The sequence below is a fragment of the Microtus ochrogaster genome, chromosome 1 (genome assembly GCF_000317375.1).
Source record: "Microtus ochrogaster isolate Prairie Vole_2 chromosome 1, MicOch1.0, whole genome shotgun sequence".
In the NCBI taxonomy this organism is placed as follows: domain Eukaryota; kingdom Metazoa; phylum Chordata; class Mammalia; order Rodentia; family Cricetidae; genus Microtus; species Microtus ochrogaster.
Genome location: NC_022009.1, coordinates 14,869,834 through 14,886,243, shown reverse-complemented (window position 1 = coordinate 14,886,243; position 16,410 = coordinate 14,869,834). Strand labels below are relative to the sequence as shown.

Here is a 16,410-nt window from a genome sequence, read left to right as displayed (position 1 = left end):
ATATACAAATATATATTGTGTATTCCTGAGCCTATATATGCCCTGTGTACATGCAGGAGCCCAAGGAGGTCCAAAGAGGCAGCAGACCTCCCCAGGAACTGGAGTTACATACAGATGGTTATGAGCAGCCATGTGGGTACTGGGAATCAAACTCTAAAAGAACCACCAGTTCTCTTACGCACTGAACCATCTCTCTTGCCTCCTTTTTTTTCTTTTAAGATTTATTCATTTATTATGTATACAGTGTTCTGTCTGCATGTGTGCCTGCACTCCAGAAGAGAGCACCAGATGTTATATATGATTGTGAGCCACCATGTGGTTGCCAAGGACTGAACTCTGGTCCTCTGGAAGGGCAGCCAATGCTCTTAACCTCTGAGCCATCTCTCAGGCCCCCTGTTTTTTTTTTTTTTCTTACCGAAACAGAGTCTCATGTAGCAGCCTCAAGTTAGTCATACAGCTGAGGCTGGCCTAAAACTTCTGACCCTCCAACCTCTACAGACTTGAACCACCACATCCACATTATCTGTGCTGGGGCTCGAACTCGGGGCCTCATACATTCTAGGCAAGCTTTCTAGCATTGATCCACATGCAAAGTCAAAGCCTTATTTTAAAATACACTTTATTATTATCATTATTGTTTTCTGTTTGGAAGAAGGGTCTTACTATAGCCCTGGCTGGCCTGGAACTCACTAGGTAACCCAAGCTTGCCCTGAACTGATCCTCTTGAGTGCTGGCTTACCATGGGTATTCTTATGGTTGTTTTTAAAGTTGTGTTTGCTTAGGGCTTGCTGAGGGCAATGAAAAGTTCCCATTAAACTGAATTCTGTTCCTGCCTGATCTTGTTCTTGGATATGCCAGAGTGGCAGGAGGAAGGAATCTCGGCTGCCTGGTCCCAGTTCCTGTACCAGCTGGCGAAGAGCTCAAGCAAAGCTGTCCTTGTGGGAAGTGAGGAAGATGTCCAGGAACCGGTTAGGCACGCTGCAACTGGTTGCCACCAGGACTGCGGTTAGCTCAGCTCGTGGAGACTTACATCACAGCCTTGCTGTGAGTAACCAAGTGTCACAGCAGGGTGGCACATACTTCATTCAGAGACTGTCACTCTATACCATGGATCATACATGGCATGAGGTCCTTTAGAAGGGGCTGGGGACATAGCCCAATTGCTAGAGTATTTGCCTGGAGTTCATGAAGCCTTAAGTTCAAGCCCCACCACTGAGTAAACCAGGTGTGGTGGTGCCCCACCCCACCCCTCCTATAACCTCAGCACAGGAGGTCAAGGCATGAGGATCAGGAGTTCAAGACTAGCCTCAGCTACAGAATGAGTTCAAGGCCTGAACTGCATGAGACACCATCTCAGAAGAAAGGAAGGATGGGGTAGGCCTGTCCCTTTTGCTGTCACCATCTCGTCCCGCTGAAAGATGGGGCCAGGAATTCCAGGCCCCAGTCATCCAGCCCTGGAAGACATAAACTGCCCCTACCCTTAGGTCACCCTTGTACATCTTGTCTGGGGTGACAAAAACAAACACAAAACAAAACAAAAAAAACATCTTTGGGCAGTTTGGAGGCAGCAGGTCTGGGCTCAGGTGGACTCCACCACCCGACAGCAGAGAGAGTTCAGTGAGTCACACAGCTCTCTGGCCTGTTTCTCTCGTAAACACAGGTCACACACCTGCCTCACCTGCTTGGTGAGGCTGTGCACCAAGGGTCAGAGGGCAGGAAATAGTTCAGGCAGACGGCCATGGCTTATCGCTGGGGAGGGGAGGGGGGTGCTGTTTCTCAGGTAGTAGCTGGGGCCTTTGTGGCCTCAGAAGTGATCTGGGATAGTTTCAAATCCATCAAGATGCTCTCACTTGCAAGTACAGCTATACCTGGATTGTTCACAAGCGCATCATAACTTGAAGATCTGAAGTCAGGACTATACTCACAAGCTGGGTGCTGTGGTACACCTGCCATCCCACCACCTGGAAGACTGAAGCAGAAGGAAGGGTCCTGCGTTCTAGACCAGCCTGTGTTACATAGACTGTCAAAAAGTAAGAAGAATACTGACCACACCTAACCAGCCAAGCATAGTACAAAACCTGTTCAACACATGTTGCCTTCATAATCCCATGGAGTCAAAACAGTGTAAGTTGACTGTTTATAATGGTAAATGCAACTCAGAGTGGCCCATATGACTGACAATACAAGGGCCTTGGGGTCGACGCTCAGACGTTTCCTCGTCTCCTGGGAGCCTGGAGTATGTGCTCACTGCCTGCCTGCCTGCCTGCCCGCCTGCCTGCCTTCTAGGAAGAAATGGCCACATGTACCACTGTCCATGAGGAGACAGTCAAGTGTCCAGGACTTCTCTGGACTGTTTCAGGTCATGTTCTTGGCTCTGGATCCATCTCCAGGACTAAAACAGGCTGCCTGGCTTACCTGTGGTTCCTGTCAACCCTGAGCAAGTAGTTAAAGCAAAGACAGGTCAAGACGGCTGACCTGGGGCTGGAATGGATGGGAGCTGTCCACTCCAGGTTTCTGTCACTAATCGCCGTGGTGGCCAGCGGCTGTCGCTAGCCTCCTAAGTACCTATTTCCCCTGTTGACTGATTTTAATTTGAACTTGTGGTGGTTTGGACGAGAATGTCCCCCACTGTCTCAGGTATCCCAGCACTTGGTCCTGTATTAGTGGCGCTGCTCAGGAGGTTTAGGCAGGGTGGCCTTGTTGGAGGAAGCTGATCACTGCACGTAATTTTGAGAGTTCATCCTTTTGCCTACTTCCGGCTCACTCTCTACTTCATGTTTGGGATTAAAGATGAGCTTTCTCAGCTTTCTGTTCCTGCTATTGTGCCTGCCACTTGCTGCCAGGATGGACTTTTATCCCTCTAGAAGTTACCTTCGACCATGTTTATCACTGCAACAGAAAGTAACTTATCGCAGAGCTTCCTTCCTTCCCCAGTAATTGTGCTTGAGACAGAGCTTCTAGTAGATTTTTAAAGGTTTGGTGTTTTTTGTTTATTCTTATTCTTTTTGGTTGATGATGTTGTTTGTTTTTCTTATTTTTTTCAAAACAAGTCTAGGTAGCCCTGGGTAACCTCTAACTCACTGTATAGCTGAGGGGGGGGGCATGGATTTTACTTGCTTTCTTTTCTTCTCTTCTTCTTCTTCTTCTTCTTCTTCTTCTTCTTCTTCTTCTTCTTCTTCTTCTTCTTCTTCTTCTTCTTCTTCTTCTTCTTCTTCTTCCTCTCTCTCTCTCTCTCTCTCTCTTTCTCTCTTTCTCTCTTTCTCTCTCTTTCTCTCTTTGTCATTGTTGTCTTGAGACAGGATCTCATTATGTATTATATATCCCTGGCTGGCCCAAAAGTCACTCACGTGTAGATAAGGCTGGCCTTGAACTCACAGCCTCCCGTCTCTGTGTCCCAAATGCTAGATGAAAGGCATGTGCTACCACACCAGCTGGCCTTAGTGATCCTGCCATCTCCACCTCTCCAGTGCTGGGATTCCAGGCTTGCAACACTGCATCTGGGTTTTAATTCCCATTCTGAAGATTGTGTGCTTCTGATGGCGTCTCATTGCCCACTGGAGAGAGAAGCAGGTGACCAGGATGTAGGCCCAAAGCTGGTGAGGCCCAGTAGACCCCACTGGGAAGAAAGGCTGGGCTAGCACTCGATACTCATCTGCATGGAATCTTCCCTTCAGCGCCAACACTCTGTTTTAGGGTATTATCTATTTATGTGTGTGCACACACATATGTGCACATGCATACCACAGTACAAGTGTCGAGATCAAAGGACAATTTATAGGAGTCAGTTCTTTCCTTTTGCTAGGTGGAGTCCAGAGATCAAATGTAGGTTGTCGGGTCACCTTGCAGCCCAAGCTAGCCTTGAACTTGGGCTCCTTCTCGTCCCTGCTTCCGAATCCTGCAATCACAGATGAAGCACCAATGCAGCTGTCAGTTTCACCATCTTCAGTTGTGTGTTCTCCACCCTTGTCCAAGGCAGTGAACGCCCCTGAGCAGTGTAAGTGAGTGACCGCAATGCTTAAGCCTAAGACTCAACCAAATGCATCTGTTTGATCGCACAGTACACAGTAAGCATCCTGGCCATGAAGATAGGGCAGAACACTAAATGGATACAAATGAGTTGGCATCTCCACCAGGGCAAACTGCAGCCCATGGGCCAAATCTGGGCCACCACCTGTCTTCATAAACAGCCTGGCTTGGGACCCAGCCGCACTCCTGTGGTTTTGTGGTGGAGCTGAGTTGAACAGTTGCAAGAGAACATGTTATGAAGATATGACAGTTCCCCCTGAAGCACCCCTCTTTGCCCAGATGGAAGCAACACTGTCAGAGTTCCCGGATCAGCTCCAGAAGAACAAACATCCTGAGTCAAACCCATCCTAGAAGGAGGTAATTGAGAAGTGCCAATCTGTACCTTTGCTAAGCTGTGCTCCGTGCAGGAGTTTTAACTTTTGAGGCCATAGTGAGAGTCTAGACAGCACGTAGGTATAAACGCATCCGTTCCCTATTTGGAGTCAGAAGCTGGAAGCTATGGGGAGCTCCTGTCGTTTCCCAGAACGCACTGTGGCAAGAGGTGGGTCTAGTGACACTTAAGCTCTTTAATCTGCAGGATGGAATGTTAGCATTGCTGACCAGACACCCAACCCTTGAAGCCAGTGGGTCCTGCCTCTAGCTACAGCTACACTGCACTCAGGGCCACGGAACACCTGCTATTGTTGCTGCCTTTTTAGTTTGTGATGCTGGCTATAAAACCCAAGTCGTCTACTGCCAAGCTGTTGTTTCTGGCCCGAGACACCTCCATCTCTAATCCCTGGCTATGAAGCTCCTGCCAGTACAGGAATATATAGTACAGTCTATACAGTTTAAAGTATTAGTGCAGTAGAGTGATGGACATGCAGCCAACCATCACTCAAGGTTTCCTCCCTTAAGGATTTTATTTTATTTGTGCATGTTTTTTTTTCAAGTATGCATACGTCACATGTATGCTTAGTGTGCACAGAAACCAGAAGACAGTGTTGGATTCCCTGGAACTGGAATTAACATGCAGTTGTGAGCCGCCATGTGAGTGCTGAAAACTGAACCCAGGTCCTCTGGAAGAGCAACAACTTCTCTGAGCCACGAAGTCATCTTTTCAGTTTTCTTTTTTAAATTATTAATTTATCTGTGTGTGTGTGCGTATGCATATATGCATGCATGCACATGCATGTCACATGTTGAGGTCAAAGGACAAATTGTAGGGCTGCTTCTCCCCTTTTGCCATTTTCGATCCCAGGGACCGAACTCAGGTCATCAGGCCTAGTGGCAGGCTTTACCTCACAAGCCGTCATCGTGTCTTCCCATCTCCATGTTGTTTAAATTTTATCTCTGATGACATAAAACACCAGGAAGCAACACAGCTAGACCCGAGTGAGGCTAGCCCTTGGCAGAGGACCTTCCCTGGCACTGGTCTTTTGTATGGTCTTTCTGCCAAGTGGCTTCCTATAGGGTACTACTACACTGTCTGCCAAACAGCTTAGACAAGGGTGTTCTGGCCCTTAGTGTCCCTAAGGCCTATGTGAAAAATCTGTTAGGGAATTTGTCACCAGGAAGAGACTCAGCAACTGACATGTTGCTTTCATCCACTAGAACTCTGCAGTAGTCTACCCTGGCCTTTTGTTTTGTCTGACCCTAGAAAGCTCTAGTTAACTCAGTTCTGAGAGCCACCATCTTCCTCCTTCAGACTCCTGGGCCAGTCCTTTTCCAGGTGTTGAGTCCATAACCCCCATGGCATGGCGGATCAGGTGGACTTCATGGTGCTGTCGTACTGACACAGGAAGATACACTGCTGTTTTGTGCTTCAAAGAAACGCCTAAGAATAGATTGTGCGGCTCCGCAGTCACAGACCCAGAAGACACAGGGGTTCCTGGCCAAGGACAGCTAGGACCAAAGGCAAGATCTAAAATGAAGATCATTGAAGGGTCTGTGGCTCAGGCTAGCTCTCTGGCTCCGGACAGCTGCACTCCTTCCCAAAGGCAGTTCTGGGAGCTCTGCCACCAGGTGGGAGCTGGGGCTGACGTCGACTCTACAGCCCCAGATAAGTCCTGGGCTAAGCAAAGAGGAGGAATCTCAGTCCCAGCCCATGACTGCAGAAACTGGGCCCGAACTGCTGTCTTCTTGGAACTCTTGGGAATCTGGGATGAGCAAGATCAATCTCAGCAGAGGAGACGATCTGGTAATGGGGAAGCCACAGCACAACCGAGACTCTGGATGCAGGAAGCTCACAATAGAGCAGTGATGAAGGATGGAATGAGGGGGCTGGTAGTTCCTCTCTGACCTTGAATTTGGCTATGTCCACAGAACTATGGCTAGATTCTCACCTGATGTCACTCAGAAACAAGGCTGCAATGAGAAGACTGCTTGAGAAAGCACTCTCTAGAACTGCCACCTGGGGGAAGAGGGGTTCACCCTGCCTGATCTAGGAATCCTGCCTTCTGGTGCCAGGAAGGGCTGACAGGATCCTCACGTGAACACATCTGTGGTAGTCTGGCATTTGTTGGTAGGGATATATTTCCTGGGGTCAAATGCTATGTTAGTAGTGTCTTCTCCTGAGGCCCCACATGACAAAATATGGATCAAACCAAACCTGAGACTTCTCTCCAGCCACCTGAAGGCTGAATCGGGAAGCTCTCCAGAGAAGGAAGCAGAGAAAGGCAGCACAAGCCTGAGACGCAGGATGGGGCACAGCCTTTCTTCGCTCTCTTGCCCAGCTCCACCTGCCCTTCCCGGCCCTGCTCCTGGGGGTGAAGACATCTCAGTCCCAAATGGTTTCCTGACCTCAGTGACTGCAGTGCTTTAGGCTTCTAGTGCTGAGCCTTTTCCTACTGTCAGTGGTGGACAAATACATTTGGACATGTTAGATTGCATCCTAACCCCCCCTTTTTTTTAGCAGAATAGACATTGCCAGGGTGGGAGTTGCATTCAGAATGCAGCCGAGTTATTTGCATGGATGGAGTTTCCTCTGAGGTTGTCTCCTTTCCCAAAGGGCAAGCCACAGAATGTTGCTTTCTTGGCCTTCCTGTGAGACAGTCCTTCTAGTAATGGCGGTATTCCAGTGATACCCACGGCAGCCCCTACCTATGGCCAGGATGTCCACCCACCAGCCCTAGCTATGCAATGCCAGAGCGAAGTCCCTGCCATGGGCAGGTTAGAGACAAACACAGATGTCAAAATTCAATGTGTGGAGAAGGTGGCCAAGGGGGAATGCAGTTCTATTGCACTCATATTCAGGAGACAGGAAATCCCCATAAGCAAACGAGCACCTGGAAGGAATTTTCTTGGTATAGATAGAAGAGATAGTGTAGAGGGCAAGAGGACTTGCTGTTCTTCCAGAGGATCTGCATTTGGTTCCCAGCATCCACACTGAACCCACTAAAAACCACCTGTAACTCCAGAGTCAGGGGATTTGGCACCCTCTTCTGGTCTCTACAGACACATTCTCTCTCTCTCTCTCTCTCACACACACACACACACACACACACACACACACACACACACACACAAGCATGGATATACACATACACATCCAAATTTTTTTCTTAAGAAAAAGAAAAAAAAACAGCATAGAAAATGTTACTCTTTTATTATTTCAAGGAGGTAATACATAGTCCAGTACACCAAAGCAAGAGGGAATCAGAGGCAGCAAATGGTCAGTGGTTTCGGGAAGAGCCTCATGCTGCGCCCCCAAGCTCCTGTCTGCCTGCTCACATGAAGGCTGAGACTGTAGCAGTGGATGGGTGACCAAACTCAGCCCCTGCCGACTGTGAAAGGGCCGGCGCAGAGGCAGCTCCAGGATTCGGCACACTGGCAGTACTTGCCCTACCACCCAAGACCACTATCACCACGGCAGCCAGCTTGCCTAGCACTGATTCAGTTTCAGTGAGCTTGGAGTGGGCAGGGCAGGGATAAATCCTGAGTCATCAATTCAGATGAACACCTTAGTAGTGTTAATATCTTGGATGAGAAAAGACAACACTGTTTTGGGGGTGGGTGAGGGAAACAAAGGAATAAAGGAGCCAGGGCTGCAGCACAGCCCGGAGGAGGAAGAGGGCCTCTTCGAGTACATGATGGGGAGAGGCAGGGCTGGGCTCTGGGAGAGGCTGCTTCCTCTGGCACAGAGTTGGCCTAGAGGTTGATTTTCCAATCATAATTGGTTACCTGGGTCTAGTCATCATACCTAGGACAAAAGTCTTGTTTACACCAAAGATGGCCTTGGAGAGATGCCTGGCTCGGGAGGAACTCAAGCTAAGACCCTTCTCCATTCCCAGCCGCTGTCCTTTGCAGATGACTGGGGTGAAGGAGACAAACAGGCACTGCTGTAGCCCAAGGGTCTTTCCCAGGGAGCTCACGCAGGCCCACAGCCCACCCTGGCATGGCACGGAGCTGACATTTCTACCGAGTGGGTACCATCTGGTGACTGAAAGGTGGTGTGCAGGAGGGCATCACAGCAGTGGCTGCGATGCTGAGATACTCACACCCTCCATTTCAGCATGGTGGGCCAGGCTGCTTGCTGCCAGGAGAGGTGGCTTCTTCGCAGCATGCACCGCCCTCCTCCAACCCCACTACACAGGCTCACAGAGTTTTGGCTTGACAGGTATGAAAATAATTTTTAAAAAAAAATCACACCACTGTGTATTCCAAACCCAGAGCTGCTGGCTTTGTTTTGTTTGACAGGCAAGGACAAAGAAACCACAACTCCACAGTGGCCGAGGCTCACATAAGCTACCCAGACGGAGAAACCTTGTCTGACGGGGGAGCTGGGGAGCCATGCGGTCCTCTAGTCGGTGGTCAGATCTGAGGTCAGCTTGTCTTCACATTCCTCAAAGCCTGGGACTGGCTTCTGCAGAAAGTGTGTGGTGGCCTGGATCACCTTGTCAGGCCCAATGTTGTAGACGGGGTGAGTGGGCTGCTGCAAAGAGAAGAGACGCGGGTTCGTCACCAGTGACTCTTGGTTGGCTGGAATTCACCCGAGGAACTAAAGGAGCGTGAGTGATACACACAGGGGCTTATTCCAGGCCCAAATGTGCAAAGACCGGTATCCGATATCCGCTGGAAACCGGTCATAGTACACACAAGGGAACATGGCACAGCCACTTATTAAAGACATACTTTCAATGACACAGGCAATGCTCGTGCCTAGCTGAAACACACTCTGGAGTTTGCTGGACTTTGGAACATCCACGTTGACTTTACCTGTTACGTGCAGCACCGCCCACGTTAAGTATGTGACCACCTCTAAGCTATGTCTCTTGCTCCAAAACCTTTTCTTAAGCATCATAATTTGTTTATTACTAAATTTGTTTTTAGTTAGCAGACAAAGTACTAAGTCTGTCACAGCGTTCTCTTCGTTTCATTCTGTTTTTAAGAGGCTGGCTAGCATAGGCTGGCCTCAGATGTAAGCTGGGCTTGAACTCTTGGTCTTCCTGATTTCACCTGTAGCGCCACAGGTGTGCACTACACTGGCCTTCATGGTGACATTTTCGTGTATGCTTTATGATTTGTTCTTATTTGCTTCTTGGCCCCCCACTTCTGCTGGTCCCCCAACTCTCCCCAAACAGTGGCCCCTTTGGATTTCATGGTACATATATCACACTGCCCTTCTTCCTTCCCTTAATACCTCTAACAGAAAGGCCGCATTTTCTCTCATGTGGAGCCCAGATCAAAAGTGCAAGAGGAAAGGAGAAGAGAGGGGTGAGGAACACTCTAACTTTTAACAGCTAAAGTTTGTACATGAACGCACTGTATGCTGATCATATCCCCCCCCCCCGTATTCCCACCTTCCCTCTTAGCACCCCTTCCCCACCCGTAAATCCCCTTTGTCCCCACAGACAACTTGATGTCTAGTTTCATGTCATAGATATGTGTATGTTTGATGTGTCTGTATGCAGCCTAGGACCCACAAAGAGAGAAACCCCATGGACCTTCCTGAGACTGCTCCATTCACTTACTGTGTTTCCAGCTGCAACCATCATGCTGCAAACGACATGACTTTATTCTTTGTGGAATGAAGAGCCCATCTTTCTGACAGGATGTCCCTTCCCCATGCTGCAATTACAGGTGCACACACAGTCCCCGGCTCTAAACTCTTTGAGTGCCGCCACGACACTTGAAAGCTATAGCTTTTCAAGCATTTTGGATTTAAATGGGCAAAGCACTGCACAAAAGCATCTGGAAGCTCCTTTTCTTTCTTATGGTTTTTTTGTTTTTGTTTTGAGACAAGGTTTCTCTGTAGCTTTGGAGCCTGTTCTAAAACTAGCTCTTGTCAACCAGGCTGGCCTTGAACTCACAGAGATCCGCCTGCCTCTGCCTCCTGAGTGCTAGGATTAAACATGTGTGCTACCACTGCCTGGCCTGAAAGTTCCTTTCAAAACAAGCTTACAGCTATGACAGAGAGAGCAGGGGCTGGCCAGCACTGGGCATCCACCAAGACAGCCTTCACTCTTTTGATACTTGGGAGTGTTTCAGCTATTAAAACGGTGAACATCTATCTGTGTTCATAGTTAAGAATAAAGAACACAGCTCTTTCTGAGGGTGAGAGTATCCGGTCATATTTCAATTCTATTACGTTATCTCCCTGCATCACAGAAAAACTTAGTCTGAACAGGGCAGGGTGTTAGAGCAGTATTCAGGGCCCTCTCTGGGAGCGTGAGGAGGAGGAGGATACAGCTGCATAAGATTTTCGCTTTCTTTATACCCACACACCCATCCTGTGTGTGGGGAGGGTCAGAAGACAGCATGTGGTCGGTGGAGTTGGTTTTCTCCACCAAAGTGAGCTCAGGTTATGAGGCCTGGCAGCGAGCACCCTCACCTGCTGCACCATCCTGCCAGCCCCTCATTTATTTAGACAAGGTCTCATGTATCCTAGGCTGGGCTCCATCTAAAAGGACTGCAACTAAGAATGAGTGAATTTCTGATCTCCTGCCTCCACCTCTCAAGTGCTGGGCGCCACCATGCTTGGTTTATACAGTATAGAGGGACCTAGGGTTTCCTGCGTGCTAGGTGAGCACTCAGCAGCTGAGCTACAGGCCTAGCCCTCCGCCTGTACAAAATCTCCAAGAGACAAAGAGGGAAGCTGGACATTGCAGTAAACACCTTTAACCCTAGCACTCGGGAGAGGCAGGTGGATCTCTGTGAGTTCGAGAGTTCTAGGCCTGCCAGCCAGCAGCACTGCACAGTGAGACCCTGCCTAAAAGTGGGGAGGGGCAGAGGCAGGAAGCTACCCATGGAATTTCATGAGGTCAGTATATATATATATATATATATTTTGGTTTTTCGAGACAGGGTTTCTCTGTGGCTTTGGAGCCTGTCCTGGAACTAGCTCTGTAGACCAGGCTGGTCTCGAACTCCCAGAGATCCGCCTGCCTCTGCCTCCAGAGTGCTGGGATTAAAGGCGTGCGCCACCACTGCCCGGCGTCAGTATATTTTAAAACAAATTGAAAAACAGATTATAATAAAAAATTCCTATCAATCTTAAAAACAGTTTTCTATTTATTTATCTACTTGGTGTGTGTGATGCAGGGCACAAACAAGCCATAGCGTTCGGATGGCGGTCAGAAGACAACGTGCAGGAATCAATTCTCCCTTTCCAATGTGGGCTCCAGGGACTGAGCTCAGGTTATCAGCCTTGTGTGGGAACCCACCAAGCCATCCCACTGGCCCTCATGTGTGTCTAAGAAAGATTTGGAGCTGACCTTGACTGAGGGGCTGAGGAGATGGCTCAGCTAGTAAAATACCTACTTTGAAAACACAGGCGACTGAGTTTGATCTCCGGTTCCACGTGAAAAGCCACGTGTGGTTGGTGCACTTGACAATCTCAGTGCCAGGGAGGCAGACAGGAAGATTCCTGGGGCTTACTGACTGGCTAGCCAGCCTGGCCCAATAGGCAAGACCCCAGTCCCAGGGAGGTGCTCAAGTCCAAAAACAAGGTGTACAGCTCCTGAGGAATGACACCTGAGTTTGCCCTCTGGCCTCCATGTGCGCCTGCACGCGTGCCCCACCAGAGGCTGAACCAGGTGTAGCAGAGGCAGCCTACGATCCCAACTACCCCAGGAGGCAGGGGCAGGGAAACTGATACAAGTTCAAGGCCAGCCTGGTCTACAGTGTGAACTGCTCCAGAGAGGCACAGCGGCACCTGACAAAGAAATGATTTTTCAGCCGGCTGTCCTCCATTTGCAGCTCCAGCTTGAAACATTCCCCAGTGCAAACAAAGGAAAGACTCGGTATTTCTATCTGCTGGAGGCAGAGCTTCACAACCTGGGTGGCCGTGACAGGTGGCTCCGTGGACGGTCTCCGCTGCATTTGCTTCTTGGGCTCATGTCTAGGCACAGAGTGTCGCCTTCTGCCAGGTTGCTGTAGCATGGGTCATGGCAGGCAGCATCCTGTTCTTTTCTTGTGGAGCTGGGGGCGGAGCTCACGGCTCTTCAGACTCATCTCTGCATGGACCCAAGCCATGAGCTACATGCCTAGCCTCAGACTGCCACCATACGGGGGAGGCATACACACCGAGCACCCCCCAGCCATTTGTTGCTGACTCCAGTCCCAGGAAGGTAAATTCCCAGTAACCTTGACTCAGTGACCCCCACCCAAAAATGTACAGCCATGACTATCAACTTGTTCTGATATAACGACCTGCTATTTTGCTTCTGTAATTCGCTTATGCAGATACCCAAAGATTGTTCTGAGTTGCTGTAATCACTTCGCTTGGCAGAAGGGAACAGGTTTTACTTGTTGCATAGATGAGGAAAGTCTTCACTTGGTTTTCCCCGTCCCCACACCCTTCCTTCATAGCAATCTCCAATTTGGCTCAGAGATTCATCCTGCTAGCAGTTAACCAATGAACTCATTGAATTATAATTGGATTGAGTCTATGGTCTTTTCCTAGGGTCACACACTCCATAGCAGAACCCCTGCCTGCCTTACCAGAGCATTTTCAGGCACACCCATGATCACGTCGTGCAGCAAGGCTCCACTTCCGAAATGCTGGGCGATGGATAAGCCACTCAGGCAGTAGCAGGTGTGGTAGAAGTCACGGGACCTGCAAGGACAGACAGCTCTGAGAAGCCCTGTCTCCTCTCTACTACCCTCTCCAGAGGCCTGTCTGTGATGCAGCCCTGCTTTGGACCCTTTCCTCTACAGGGCCAGAGGAAGCATGGCTGTTCCCAGCAGTGGGTTTAAAGGTCCCATTTCCCAGCCCTGCGGAACAATGGGACTCTAGTCTTTTCTTTCTGTTTTGTTTGTCTGTTGGGGGGATGAAGGTGGAACCCTGGGCTTCCCACATGCTAAGCCAGGACACCCTCAGCCATGGAACTGTCATTTGGTCTTCCCAGCCCTCTGGAAAGGGTTCGCCAGTGGTAGTACTAAGTTAATGTATTTCTCTAGAAAAATCGCCAAATGTCTAGAATTCAATCACACTCCTCTTGATAATCTGCTGGGCAAGCCTTTCCCTGAGCAGCAGCAGTGGTGGTTGGTGGCAGCGGTGTTTGTATGCCTAGCATAAGCGAACATCTCAGATTCTAGTTGCCTTCTTTATTTACTCTACCATACACAATATACCACATCCCATTTAGTCATTTAATCTACGCTAGCACGGTTGCTGGATTACAGTCTGCTAACAGCACTCACTGGCTCCAGAGGCCACTCTACTTTGCTGTCCTATCTTGCACAGGACGACCCCAGAATGACATACATGCTAGGCAAATCCGCCACCACTCATCTATATCTCCATCCACAGCCTGTTCTAGTTAATGGGCTTAACAAGGAAAACACCACACATTTGACTTTAAGTATGCATAGAGTGAAATGGAACAAGTAACTAAATGGGGACTAAAAATTGGCCTTTACTTTTAAATAATTTGTTATAAATCTTGGCAATAAAGAATAAATTGATGTTTTAAAAAAAAAAAAACAAGGAAAACACAACACCACACTAAAGGAAGCTGGGCATGGTATTATAGGCCTTTCATCCCAGAGACAGAGGCAAGTGGTGAATCTGTTGAGTTCAAGGCCAGCCTGATCTACAGAATGAGTTCCAGTACAGCTTGGGCTATACAGAGAAACCCCATCTCAAAAAAAGAAAAAAACCAAAAGAAACAAAAGTAGTAAAGGAAAGTTACCAAGGCAGCAATCCATTTGCCTCTCTGGGGGAGCAGGAAGGTGATATGAGCTGAGGGGCCAGAAGTGAAGGCTCGGTGGCACTGGAGGGGCTGCCTAAACCCTAGCACTTTCCCTGAACAATGTCAGTGCTAAGCAGCTGAAGGACAGGGATGCCCCAGGTTGATGGGCCAGGCGGCATATTCCCACATTCCCAAGAAGACACTCACTTGCCGGGCTTGTCCAGCAGGCCCCCGGCTGGGCACTGGCAGCACATCAGAATGTACTCCTGCAGGGCCTGCTGATGGAACATCCAGTGGCTCATGCTGAGGGCAGGGTCACCTGGTAAAGGACAGAGGACCCGAAAGGACATCAGTGGTTAGTCTCATCCACTCATTCTTGGTACACCGGCTAGCTTCATCACACAGCCCTCTCCTGAACACGGATGCAGTATACCAGCCAGCATGGATATAGTGGTCCCCATCTCCAGCAGTGGTCAGTGTGTCCTGAGGACATTCCCACTAGACTCTTGAGCAGCTAAGGGACACTTACTGGGGGTAACAGCCAAATTGCTCACTCTGACTTTTCTAATCTTGAACTAAATCCATCTCGAAAAGGAAATCCCAGACTTGCCCAGGACTGGGACATTTGTCCCTGAAGACAGCATAGGCAAAAGCAACCAGCAAGCTGGGAGCTGCGTTAAAGTTATCCTGGGCTTTGATTTTCTTTTCATGATTTTCTTTCAATGCTGGCGAATGAATCTAGCACCTTGTGCAGGCTAGGCAAGCACTCCATCCCTGGGCTACATCCCTAGCCCTGGGCGCCTTCATTCTCAAGTTCAGCCAATACAGTGAGAGAATACTGTGGGTCACACGGTTACCTAGCAGGGAAGGAGCGCACCACCCTGGTTCTTCTGCATTCCCCTATATAGTTACAATTATAATTCTATAACCATATGTTTTTCATATAACACGTAAGCATAAACTTCCATAACCATCACTGCAAACAGGGGTGAAACATCTCATTTAAGCAGGTGTACAAGGTAATCAAGAAAAGGAGCAGTGCATAAAATCTCATAGATACAGGTATATAAATCCTAGGGTGGGTATCAAAACCTCTGGGTAAAATTTACAAAAGTCTAATATGAACACAAACAGTGAACGAAGAGAATGTAAGCTCACACACTCAAGGCAATTTCTCTCTACCACTGAGACATACTCTCAGCTGCAAATATATGCATTTATTTTATTTTATGTGTCTGGGTGTTTCGCCTACATGTGTGTCATTATGTATGTTTACCATGTGCACGCCTGGTGCCTGGGGCCCTCAGAGGCAGAAGAAAGCATCAGACCCTTGGAACTGGAGTTACAGATGGCTGTGAGCCACCATGTAGGTGCTGGGAATGAATGAACTCAGGTCCTCGGGAAGAGCAGCCAGTGCTCCTAACCACCGAGTCATCTTTCCAAGCCCACAAACACTCTTTAAAAGGTAATGACAGACAGGAGGCCGGTGATACAGCTCAGGGGTCTCTACCTGGTTTGGTTCCTGGAACCCACTGTCAGGTGACTGACAACTTCCTATAACTCTAGCTCCAGGGAATCTGACCCCCGCAGGCACCCACAAACCACACACACACACACTGTAGGGATAAGTCCTGCCCCTTAGGGGGCGTGTCCGCCTTGGGCTAATATTTACCTATAAATCTGGCGAGTGTGCTCGCAGAGCTCGCTTCTGCTTTCCTGGTCTCCGTGGGAACAGTGGTTCTGTAAGTCTATTTCCTCATTAAAGCTGTATATATTTTTACAATCTGTCTGCATTCATTTACGCCACTACATTTTGGAGCCCAACAAAATGGCGCCCAGACGTGTGGACAACTGAATCCACTGAAAGCCTAAGAAAGCTTGAGAAAGAATAAAGCATGTTTTCTTGGTAGCAACAATTTCTCGGTTCTGCTCTGCTTGCTAGAGGCAAGCAAACGCTGAGGCTTCCTGATTCAGCTTTAGCTGCAAAACCTAGCAGCTCTTTTAAGAGATCCTGCCATGAAACACTTAAACGGTGTTGATGAAAAGCTGAATGCATGCTTTTCGGTTTTCAGCTGTAGCAGGAAAAAAGCTGTGCCGTTTAAAAATGCCAGCTTTCTGGGCCATCCTGCCAGGGCAAACTCTGACTGTTTGAGGCAGGAGGGCCAACTACAGAGAGAAGACTTGAGTGTTGTCTGTGGACATAATGCTGCAATTTACTTGCTGGCAGGGACCTTGAAATGCCATAGAGTTGTGGCAGTAAACATGGCTA

At 48.8% G+C, this 16,410-nt stretch overlaps 1 protein-coding gene across 1 annotated transcript in view; it reads right to left on the bottom strand.

Moving 5' to 3' along the window:
• Positions 1–7,562: 7,562 nt before the first annotated feature.
• Positions 7,563–16,410, bottom strand: part of Fntb (farnesyltransferase, CAAX box, beta) — a 66,791-nt gene continuing 57,943 nt past the window's right edge. Inside the window, exons 10-12 of the mRNA XM_005343236.3 lie at positions 14,349–14,460; positions 12,949–13,063; positions 7,563–8,938 (exon numbers count right to left, since the gene is read on the bottom strand). Of these exons, the coding sequence (XP_005343293.1) occupies positions 8,807–8,938; positions 12,949–13,063; positions 14,349–14,460 (359 nt within the window). The 3' untranslated portion in view covers positions 7,563–8,806. The remainder of the gene's footprint in view (positions 8,939–12,948; positions 13,064–14,348; positions 14,461–16,410) is intronic.